Source organism: Giraffa tippelskirchi, chromosome 11, assembly GCF_054371585.1.
Source record: "Giraffa tippelskirchi isolate mGirTip1 chromosome 11, T2T-mGirTip1v1.2.pri, whole genome shotgun sequence".
Taxonomy (NCBI): Eukaryota; Metazoa; Chordata; class Mammalia; order Artiodactyla; family Giraffidae; genus Giraffa; species Giraffa tippelskirchi.
The window spans coordinates 94,297,100-94,309,315 of record NC_137285.1 but is presented as its reverse complement, the minus strand read 5'-3'; the positions used below and the strand labels follow the sequence as shown (position 1 = coordinate 94,309,315).

Genomic DNA, 12,216 nt, shown 5'->3' with positions numbered 1-12,216 from the left:
ATGTCACAAAGTCCACAGCAACAAAGAGCCAGGTTTTCTACCAAATTGTTCTGTCTATTTTTAATAACAATAACAAGAAAATCCTAACAAGAAATCCTAACAATTTGTACTAATTCTACCTATGCTAATTCCATAGAAGGAATCAGAAATGAAAGCCAGAGAGTAAAATACAGCCTGGACCAATTGTAAGATGGAAGAAGATAAGAAAAGAAATCAGAGAACATCCATGCAAGCTCTCTCCTCCTTATCTAGTTTTAAAAATAGAGCACAAAAGTTTAGAGCTGCCAATGGATTTCAGGCATCTGCTACTGACTAACCAGCTGACATTCTCCTGTACGATGGGTAGATTACCCACTCCCTGTATTTCATAGCTCTGCTTCTGTGGATAAATGGAGCTATTAACAGCAGCATTTATTTTTAAAATCCCTTAAAAGGAACTGAGGGTCATATAATTGACCATACTATAAGCAAGACACCTTTTTGTCACGCGAATTTAAAGGAGCTGATTCATATATCAGAATCTCTTCTGAATTTCAGTGACAGAAATGACAATTCTGATAATTCTAGAGAGGGTTAAGGAGGGTTTAAATTCTACCGTAGCTAAATACCAAGCTGAGAAGGACAGAAGTACAAACTCTTTAAAATCCTATCAGATCTTCCTGAAGAGCAATTATTGATCCCAAGTTCAGTTGTCCTCCACTAATCTGGCTCTCCTTTGCCTGTTTCCTACAAGTGTCTTTCCATGTAGAGAGACCAAAGCATTCCTTGAGCTGAATATCTATGGGTGTCACCTAAGTGAAAGTAAAAGAAATACACAAAGGGAACTTTCAAAGAAATTAGCTCATACTATTTCAGTTTAGTTCAGTTCAGTCGCTCAGTCGTGTCTGACTCTTTGCGACCCCATGAACCGCAGCACGCCAGGCCTCCCTGTCCATCACCAACTCCCGGAGTCTACCCAAACCCATGTCCATCGAGTCGGCGATGCCATCCAGCCATCTCATCCTCTGTTGTCCCCTTCTCCTCCTGCCCTCAATCTTTCCCAGCATCAGGGTCTTTTCCAATGAGTCAGCTCTTCGCAACAGGTGGCCAAAGGATTGGAGCTTCAGCTTCAACATCAGTCCCTCCAATGAACACCCAGGACTGATCTCCTTTAGGATGGACTGGTTTTAACTCCTTGCAGTCCAAGGGACTCTCAAGAGTCTTCTCCAACACCACAGTTCAAAAGAATCAATTCTTTGGCGCTCAGCTTTCTTCACTGTCCAGCTCTCACATCCACACATGACCACTGGAAAAATCATAGCCTTGACTAGACGGACCTTTGTTGGCAAAGTAATGTCTCTGCTTTTTAATATGCTGTCTAGGTTGGTCATAACTTTCCTTCCAAGGAGTGAGTGTCTTTTAATTTCATGGCTGCAATCACCATCTGCAGTGATTTTGGAGCCCAGAAAAATAAAGTCAGTCACTGTTTCCACTGTTTCCCCGTCTATCTGCCATGAAGTGATGGGACTGGATGCCATATGATCTTAGTTTTCTGAATGTTGAGCTTTAAGCCAACTTTTTCACTCTCCTCTTTCACGTTCATCAAGAGGCTCTTTAGTTCTTCTTCACTTTCTGCCATAAGGGTGGTGTCATCTGCATATCTGAGGTTATTGATATTTCTCCCGACAATCTTGATTCCAGCTTGTGCTTCTTCCAGCCCAGAATTTCTCATGATGTACTCTGCATATAAGTTAAATAAGCAGGGTGACAATATACAGCCTTGACGTACTCCTTTCCCGATTTGGAACCAGTCTGTTGTTCCATGTCCAGTTTGAACTGTTGCTTCCTGACCTGCATACAGGTTTCTCAAGAGGCTGGTCAGGTGGTCTGGTATTCCCATCTCTTTCACAATTTTCCACAGTTTATTGTGATCCACACAGTCAAAGGCTTTGGCACAGTCAATAAAGCAGAAATAGATGTTTTTCTCGTACTCTCTTGCTTTTTCTATGATCCATTGGATGTTGGCAATTTGATCTCTGGTTCCTCTGCCTTTTCTAAAACCAGCTTGAACATCTGGAAGTTCACGGTTCACTTATTGCTGAAGCCTGGCTTCGAGATTTCATTTGAAACTAAAAGCCACTTTCTAATTGGCATATCCAGTCCCATACAAACTCGTATCTGAAAATGCTAACTTAATCCAGAGAACAGTGACAGTGAGGATGACCAAGAGGCCTAGAACACTAGCTGTTGCTACGATTATTGAGTAGAAGCTAGAAACTGTGAACCAAGTAAAACCTGTGAACAAGCCAGGAGGATCGTCTAAAGCTAACATCACAAAATCTTAGCATTTAGTCATGTTCATGAGAGGCAAAAAAAGATGTAGCAAAACTGGAACAATACAGGGTGACTGTATTGGTGCTATCATTATGCATAGCAGAAGCAATTACTACTGTCAAAATTCTAGTGTACAGTGAATTTACTTGTGAATACCTCTCTTATCTAGAACAATGTGGCTTTAGTTTACATGTGTCTTTACTCATTGCCACTAAAGTAATTTCAAGAGAGAGGGAAAATGAGAGTTTAAGTTTCACATGTGGACTATTACTTGCAAATTACCCTAAACCTTGCCTTCTAAACCAAGAATGGAAAATAGGTTTTATCTTGTATACTGATCCCAGTTGATTGATGGCCCTGTCTGAGAAGGACTGCTAGGGTTACATGGACAGAATACAAAGCCTACCTTGGATGAGGGACTGGGCAGTTAAGGCACTAGTATACGTTCTGCTATCCTGGGGTCTGGTCCAGTGATTGTCCAACTGTGAGAGAATTTCCTCCCCAAAGAATATCTGGCAATGTCTGAAAATAATTCTTATCTCAACTGAGGAGGTGCTAGTGGTACAGGATGATGCTAAACAGTCTACAGCACCCCAAACCCCTCAAAACAAAGAATCATCTGGGCCACAATGTCAGTAGTGCTGAGGTTGGGAAACCATGGTCCAGTCAAGTCTATCCTATGATTAGTCCACGGATCAGATCTTCAGTCAAATAACATTACATTTGTCTCGATGTAGTTTTCCTGAGCTATCTCTCCTAACGCCTGAGTAATTCTATATAACCTGACTGGAGTATTAGAACCAAGAAATCAATTTGATTCAGGCAGATCACACTGATCTGTCCTTAACTTGTACTGTGATCACAAATTATTTTATCCTTTGAAAGCCTGTTTTTTCATCTGAGAGGAGGAGGCTGGACTATATAATTACTGTGCTCATACAAAAGACAAAACTGCTAGTAAGTCCCTAAATGCACTAATGGAATAAAGCCCTTGTTGATATTCTTTTCAACCAAAGATAATTTCTCTTTGGCCTAAAACCAAAGTTTCTCAATTCCTTTCAATCTCTTCTAGTGTAGTTACCAGTTATGTTTGAACTTAAAACTATTTTAATTTTTACAAAATGCTTAAATATTTCCAATCTGGGGCTTTCCTGGTGGTGCAGCAATAAAGAATCCACCTGCCAATGCAGGAGACATGAGTTTGAATCCCGATCCAAGATGATCCTACATGCCATGAACCAACTAAACCTGTGTACCACAGCTAGCTCTCTAAAGCCCAGGAACCACACTGTTGAAGCCTGTGCACCATAGAGCCTGTGCTCCACAACAAGAGGAGCCATCGCAATGAGAAACCCATGCACCACAACAAAGAGTAGCTCCTGCTCACGGCGACTAGAGAAAAGCCCTCCCAGCAGTGAAGACTGAGCACAGCCGAAAAGACATATAAAATAATAATAAAAATATTTCCCATCTAAACCCTTGCCACTGAATTAGATGCTTTGGCATCTCTCAAGGTATTCTTACTGTCTTATTCATCATCATTACACTATCTGAACTTGGCTTCTTCCAGTTCTCCAACAACATATTCTGTCATTTCTTATCATTTAAGCTATTAGGATCAGTTGTATAGTTGCTTATCATTATACTTCTCTCTTTTACTCTATAAATCTCTTTCCTCAGTTAATTAATCAATGCAACTATTTCAGGGCTTTTCTCTGTGCCTATTACATTAATGTTGGAGAGATGAGTAGAGGCTGGAGCTGAATGTGTTGATATAAAAAGAGTTTCTGGCTACAAAGCATTTACAGGCTAATTAAAAGGATGAAACATGTGAAACTATTAGAGAAGAAGTCATATTAACTAGGAGGTAGCAGAGAAATGTCACTAAGAGGGTAAGAAATGCCAAAAGAATGAAACGAAATGTCTGCTATCTGAAGATGAAGGACAACTCAGAAGCTATCAAAAATGTTAGAAAAAAATCCTTACAAATCAGATACAGAAGGATTGCTATCATCTCACCAATGACTTCAAAAGTTGGCCCTATGTCTTCAAGTTATGTTAGAGAGATATGAAAAACATGGCCAAATAACAAACTGTAAGAACCAGTTAAAGTTCCCTTCAGAGAGAAAAATTACACATAGCATTTGGAAGTTACTGATATAAAGTCATGTGTGTTAAAACCCCACCTATCGAAATGGAGATTCCATAAATTACTCTGAAAGAGGGGCATTTATATAAGAATAAAAACGGCAACAAATTTAACCATACTGATAGCTCATCAAGGTCTGGACATGTGCACCAAGAAACTCTGAAGCAGAATACAGGTATTTACTCTCAGAGGTCAATTTCTAAAGATTAACATTATGCTCTGGACCTAAATTATTTAACCCTTATCATTTATATATTTTTTCTAAATCCTAACAAACTATTTTCACCTGTGATGCTTCTTGGGGTAGGAACGCTACTATGTCCATAACCTAGTTGTCCAATAGTAAATATCTCAAGTTTCTGGCATCGCATGGGAAGACTGCGTTTCGGATAGGTCATTTTCACTATTATAAAATAATCTATGTCTAGATGAGCACAAGATTAAAATAAAGAGTAAATGAAATGATCTCTCCATAGCATTTCTCTAAGGGGATAATCTTTTTGAGACCTCTTCATAATGCTGAAAGCCAGATTATAGCTCTCTGGGGCCTATTTTTTTCAACTCCGAACTTCTCAGACTAGTACTTGAGGGGTTCCAACCAGTTTCCTCTCCCCTTCAATCACATTCACTTCATCCAGCATTAGTATCCTCTGTGCGCCTATATAGGCTCATTGATTTAGAATGTCCATGCAGCTCAATATTCTCAACTTTTAAATCAACAGAATTTCAATATAATCTAATACATAGTACTCTGAAAACAAGTGCTGAGCAAGTCATTCAATTCATTACATTTCTGCTTTTGGCATGGCAACAAATAAGTCCACATTTGAGAGAGGGCTGTTTATGTATGAGTTTTCCATTATTTTATGTGTTTCTTACTTTTATATCAAAGAATGTGATTTAAAAATTCAGAGATAATTTTTAACAATAATCTCATCAGTAAATCAAAATAAAATCTTATCTCTGTTTGCAATAAATATATCCTAGTGGATCAAATACTTAAGCATAAAGATTTAAAAAGAGAGAGAAGAAAAGAATAGACCAAGAAAAAGATACAAGTCTCTATTACCCATCTATCTGTTGAACAGGTATTAAGGACCAGCAGAAGGGCCTCTGAAACGATGAGAAGAAAATGAGATGTTTGTCTCCACACATCTTTAGATCTATTAAAAGGAGAAGATTCCTATTCTTAATGCCACTGACAGTAAAAACATACCTGATTTTATTTTCCATATCTTCACTATCTGACTCTTCAGAGCTTCTGTACTTATCTGGATCTGGAAGTGTGCTTGGATCAAACCCATCATTATCATCATCGCTCCAATCCAGAAAGGCTTCCTCTTCGTCTCTAGCCTAAGAAAACACAAGGAAAATTGTGGTTTAAGAAAACAGCTGATAAATAATCTGGTCTTATTTCTAGCCCCAAATAAATACCACTAACTGAGACCCTCAAATTAGCAGACTTCTGTTCTGGTGACGGCCTCTGCGTGACTTTCAGAACCATGATTACTTGCACTGAGGGGAATAAACCCCACCGTTTCAAAAGTAAAACAAAATGCGGTTCAAAAGGTAAATCATTAACAAGTCCCTTATACGCAATATCAGAAAAATCTGACAATTCAGTTACATCCAAGTTATTCAACTATCAAAAAAATAAAAGTACAAAATAAATTTTAGTGCTTCTGTTCACTATGCAAATTTCAAGACTACCAAAAATATTAGGTAAAGATATAAAAAGCCAAACGAGAGAGTAAAGGAACATTTGCCTGATAATTTTACAACCACAATAAGCCTTAAAACAACAATCAAATCTTTACAAGCTCATTAATAATAAGGGACCTTCTAAGTTCAAATTAAGTGTACAAAGTCACTGAGAGCAATGGAAAAAATAGGATGAATATCAAGACACAGAAAGCTGGAAACTATCCAGTTTCATAGTTTCATGCAAGTAGGTAGGTAGGTAGGCATTTTTTTACTTTGTTTTGCAATGGTTTATTTTTGTCAAAGACCAAAGTAATGCAAAATTAAAATAAATTTACTACACATTTTATGTAATGAACATCCCTTATAACAAATTTATTTTTGGCAGATTGGTTATGTCACCTGGTAGATAAGAAATACAAACAAACATTGTCACTGTGCATTTAACAGATTATAAGCAATAAGCAGGACTAAAAAACAATTCTGGATGAATTTCTCTTAGTGGGTATGCTTTATAAATTTTCTTCACACCATATGAGACAAACTTCAATGATTCTTTGATTTCAAATGTTTAATGTTCTTTCCTAGAAACTGAAGAACAACTCAGAATATCACAGCTATTGACTGTGTAGGCCTCTACTGAAGCCTGTAGTCTGCTTTTTGAACAGCTTTCCCTTGATAACCTCTAAACATAACAAAAGGAGGTAGAAGTAAAGAAAACAAGGATTAGTCACCACTGCAAAAGTCACTTATTGCTTTCCTGGTAAAATTCCCAGCTAAAAATAAAGGGTCTGGAAACAAGTATCAGCAGGGAAAAGGAAAGGCTGCCTTAGAGGCAGTAAGCAGCGCACTCAACAACATACTACTATATGGTACACTTGAAAATAATCAAGGGCATCAACAAAAACTGAGTGTCATCATGTATTGAAGAACACTAATCTCCCAAGCTACAAGATATTCCAATTTTCCAGTCTGATGCTCTCAAAGGAATCTGCTATCTAAAAGGTGCAGACAGAGAATTACCAAAGTATTGTGTTGGCCAAAAAATTGGTTTGGGTTTTCTGAACAAACTATTTGGTCAACCCAATAATTCTTCAGCTTTTTTGGTCCAAAGAGCTTGTGTTAATGTGGATTATCTCTAATATCATTTACTGCATTAGAAGTTTAAACTCAGAATTTTAAACAATTCATTAATTTAAAAGCACTAATAACAAACTCTGTATCATTATATATTAACATATATTAACATAGTGCTTTATGAAAATAGCTATAAATTCCAAAACAAAAGAACTATGTCTTACATTTTAAACAAATCTCTTTAATGTCTGGCTAAGAAGGTATTTGGATTCTTATATCTGCTTTTGCATTCAATATGTTGTTCTGGTTGAAATATATGCAGAAAATCCAGTCTCTCAGAGATGGGAAAGGGAAAAGTCATTTAATAGCCTTTTTAGACGGGCATAGTTCTCCTCTGATACTACAGCAAGTATCGATGAATGGCAGTTTCTTAAACAGCCGTTGCAATGGGGAATCTGAAGCCATTATTAATACACTTTCTACATCCTGTTACATTAAAATCCATAGGCCTACCATGCACTTTGAATGGATCTTTTTTTAAATCAGTGAATGATTTCATAACACTGTGCAATGGTCATCTGGAAAATAATGATTCACTAAAATATCCATGTCTTCCTTACATGGATCTTCAAATGTTAACACATTTCAACTATACAATATTTTAAAAAGTCATATTTCTTAATATCAGTCAGCATCCTTTTAAAATGTCTTTCAAGGTACTGGAAAGCTATTGGTGGACGTAAGTTTTCCAAAATTCTCATTTTTTCTTAGTGGCACAGTAGAGAATATTCCTGCCAATGCAGTGAGATGCAGGAGACGCAGGTTCGATCCCTGGGCTGGGAAGATTCCCCGGAGGAGGAAATGGCAACCCACTCCAGTATTCTTGCCTGGAAAATTCCACGGACAGAGGAGCCTGGCAGGCTACAGTCCATGGGATCACAAAGAGTTGGACACGACGGAGTGCACAGCATATTTTTTTTCTTAAATGCTTGGACTTTTTCATTAGCAAGAATTAATTTCAGGTTATTTTCCTTGACATGTAAGCAACAAGTTTTTTTTCCTCTGGATGCTTTCAAAATTTTCTCTTTATCATAAAGCAGTTAGACCATGTGTCTAAGAAAGGTTTTCCTTTGTATTCATCTTTCTTCAGGCTCTACAACCTTCCTGGATTTATCAGTGCTTTACACTAAATTTGGGAAGATTTTGGCTATTATTTCTTCAAATATTTTTATGCCTCTTTCTCACCATTCCTTCCATGCTTGCAAAAAATTGTATATTAAACTACTTCACAGTTCTCTTAGTTTTGCTCATTTTTCTTCAACTCTTTTTCTTTCTGTTCTTTGCATAGGGTCATTTCTCCTGAGTCATCAGGTTTGCTGTTGTTGTTTTTTTTTTCCCTGATAATTTCAAACATTTTTCAGACCACCCAGCAAAAACTTTACAGTAACTGTGCTTTCAGGTCTAAGGTGAGGTTTCTTTTTGTTTTGACTGTATTCAGTTCAGTTCAGTCGCTCAGTCGTGTCCGACTCTTTGCGACCCCATGGGTTTCCATAGGTTATATTCTTGCTCTGCGGAAGCTACCTGTTTATTCACATACCTGTATTTTCTTTTAATTCATCAAACATGTTTTCTTTTAATTCTTCCAGCAAAAACTTTACAGTAACTGTGCTTTCAGGTCTAAGGCGAGGTTTCTTTTTGTTTTGATTGTATTAGTTTCCATAATTTCCATAGATTATGTTCTCGCTCTGGGGAAGCTACCTATCTGTTTATTCACATACCTGTATTTTCTTTTAATTCGTAAAACATGTTTTCTTTTAATTCTTTTAACATTTAAAATAGCTGCACTGAAATCTTTGATAAATTCAAATCTGGGCTACCAAGAGTTTCTATTGACCATTTTTTCTTGTCCATGGGTCACAATTTCCTGCTTAATTACATGCTTTATATTTTTGTAGAAAACTAGACACTGCAGATAATATTTTATAGAAACAGTGAATTCTATTAGGTTTTTCTGAGGATTATTAGATTTCTATTCTAACAGAGAATTACCTTGCCTGGATTCAAGCTGCAAATTCTCTCTAACCCATAGTACTCAGTTACTATATTTCATCTCTGACTTGTTCTTAGCTTCCAACTGCTGTTTTGTTCTGTTTTTTAGCATTGTTTCCTATGAGTCTTCTCTCAGCCTGTGAAATGTGAGATTCAGCCAAGGATTTAGGCAGAGCTGGGTTCACCCTCCCTGTGATTGCTTTGCTGCTTGGGGTTTCCCCTAATTTTCAGTTGCTCTGTTGGCTCTGAGATCTAACTCTGACATGTCAGGCAGAATTCTTCAATTAATTGTATCTTAATACATAAAATCATTTAATATGCTTCTTTAAAATTTACTATAAAGCAAGTAGCCTTCATAAAATAAGTACAATATAATAAGAAATAAACTCAATATTCCACTGTACAAGTTTATCTACTTGATAAACATAAATATATTTATCTACTTGATAAAAGGAAAACATGTTTATCTCTTTGATAAAAGCAAAACACTAATACAAAATGATGAATATTTATTTTTAAAGGGATAAAATATTATTTGGACTTATATTACCATGACTCTCTTGAACTGCCAACATTCAGATCTTGCTATTTCCTGATCTGTAAGATGATCCCACTGTTGATACTATACCATACTGTCTGTACTGCATTATACTCAATTCATGACAAAGACACATAAATTTCAGTTGGCAATAACTCCTTTTAGAAACACAATTTCAACCTACTAAAAGTGTAGAGATGATAGAAGAAAGACATATTCATATTGATCTTTTTTGTTTTTTAGTTCATTACTTGAAAGGTTAGAAATATATAACTATAAAAATGTATAATATTTGTATTAACAAGTATAACGTGCTTCTATTAATGCTTTTAATCTATTAAAAATAAACAAAACCTATCATCTACAACAAACTGACAAAGCATAAATAAAAGTAAGGAAAGAGGGTACTTCCATAATGAAAACATTCTAGAAAAAGCACTGAGTGTCTTTCTGGCAAAGTCTAGTTTAGAAGTATATTCTTTCTAGTTATATAATGTAGCAAAAAAAAAAAAGGACAATGGACATTTTAGCTGCTCTCTCTTGCTCTATCCTTGTGATTTCATGAACCATTTAAAAGCTAATATATAAATATGGCTTTTATCTCTCTCTGGACTCATTTTCATGAGAGACAGCACAAATACTATGATACATCTATCACCTTGCATATGACTGTGACATATCAGTCTATTAGAACATCACAGTCAGAAACTCATCGCTCTAAGTAAAAGGGAACTATTTAAGTATCCTTAAATACTTAAATACAGGAGACTAAAATTTGTATCTTATAGATGCTGCACTCTGGCAGCAATGGGAAGGGAGGTTGGAGGGTATAAGATTTGAAGGTAGGATATCAGTTTAAAAACTACAAATACAATAATCCAGGAAAGGCAAGGGATTCAACGAAGGAAGTGGCAGTGGAGATGGAGGTAGCAAATAGGTATGAGAGACATTGAGAAGGGAGAATCAACTAGACTCTGTGGACCACATGGGTATATAGTACATTTCAGAGAATGAGAATGATTCAGAGAATCAAAAAAAATATATGTTTATAAGCATAGTTGCACATGTTAAATATGATCTAAGAAAGTTTAGTAAATATTATGAAGATGCTTTACAAAAACGTCTTCCTTCAACGAGTTTGTATTCAGGAGACACAGTGCAGATACGCTGTTAGGTACTGGGGAAGCAGCAGTGAATGACAAAGTCCCTGCCCTGATGATAACAACAGCTGTTCTAGGGTAGTTATCCACATAAGCACTAAACTGAAAGCCACACCCTTCTATCTCTGGGGAGCATCTAATCAACAATGAACTGACTCCACTAGCTCTGCTAAATGCTTAACAACTGGCAGAATGCAACCTGGATGCTGCCTGTCACCATGCCACTCTCTCTTCAGGTACTGCCAGGATGGAAGTTGCAACCATTCCTCCCTTGCTGACTAATCACTCCCATCTCTCTTCTCCCTCCCAGCTCAAAATGAAACAAGAAGCCCTACAGTTACACCCACACCCCACACTCCTCTTTTAAGGCTCTGAGAAATTAATGTAGTTCATACACACAAAGAGATCAGGAGCACCTTTATGAACTGACTGTTCCTGAAATACGGACTCAATTATAAGTAGGGCAGATGAAAATATCCAAAAAAGAAATGTAATCCAACTAGCTTTTATTTTGCTTTCAATTTTGATGAGAAAAAATACAGATGAGAAGTCACAATCTCCTACAAATTTATGAAGTGCTCTGACATACATTACCTTACTTCATCTTCAAACTCTATGAAGTAGGAAGAAAAAGAATTATTGTTCTCATTTTGAAATTAAGAAAATGTGATTCAGATGATTAAACAGCCTAACCAAGGTCACACAAATATGTACATATGCTAGGTCTTCTCCTACATCACCTGAATCTCCACTTTCATTAATAAAGCTTTGAATTTACTACTTGCATAATTATTTCTTCAGAAACAAGATTATAAGTTTCAAAAGACATACGGGGTGTTTTCCGTGTCATTTTGTATGTGACCATCTCCACTTTTACTGCCCTTGTCTCCCGCATCGTTCTTCTCTGTTCTGTGGAACACGGCAACCAGCTTCCTAGTCAGTCTCCCTGTGACCATCCTTCTTCTGACCACTCCAATTCTGTCTTGTCATTTCTTGTTGCTGTTCAGTCAGTCACGTCCAACTCTTTGTGACCCCATGGACTGCAGCACATCAGACTTCTCTGTTCTCCACTATCTCCTGGAGTTTGCTCAAACTCGTGTCCACTGAGTCAGTGATGCCATCCAACCATCTCATCCTCCGTCATCCCCTTCTCCTCCCACCTTCAATCTCTCCCAGCATCAGGGTCTTTTCCAATGAGTCAGCTCTTTGCATCAGGTGGCCAAAGTACT

General features: G+C 37.0%; 1 protein-coding gene across 2 annotated transcripts in view; it reads right to left on the bottom strand.

Annotated features, from left to right (window-relative positions):
• The window catches only part of DDX10 (DEAD-box helicase 10), a 288,484-nt gene that overhangs the window by 18,189 nt on the left and 258,079 nt on the right, over nt 1-12,216 (bottom strand). For both annotated transcript variants that reach the window (XM_081545393.1, XM_081545394.1), the window contains one exon: nt 5,679-5,815. In XM_081545393.1, the coding sequence (XP_081401519.1) occupies nt 5,679-5,815 (137 nt within the window). The remainder of the gene's footprint in view (nt 1-5,678; nt 5,816-12,216) is intronic.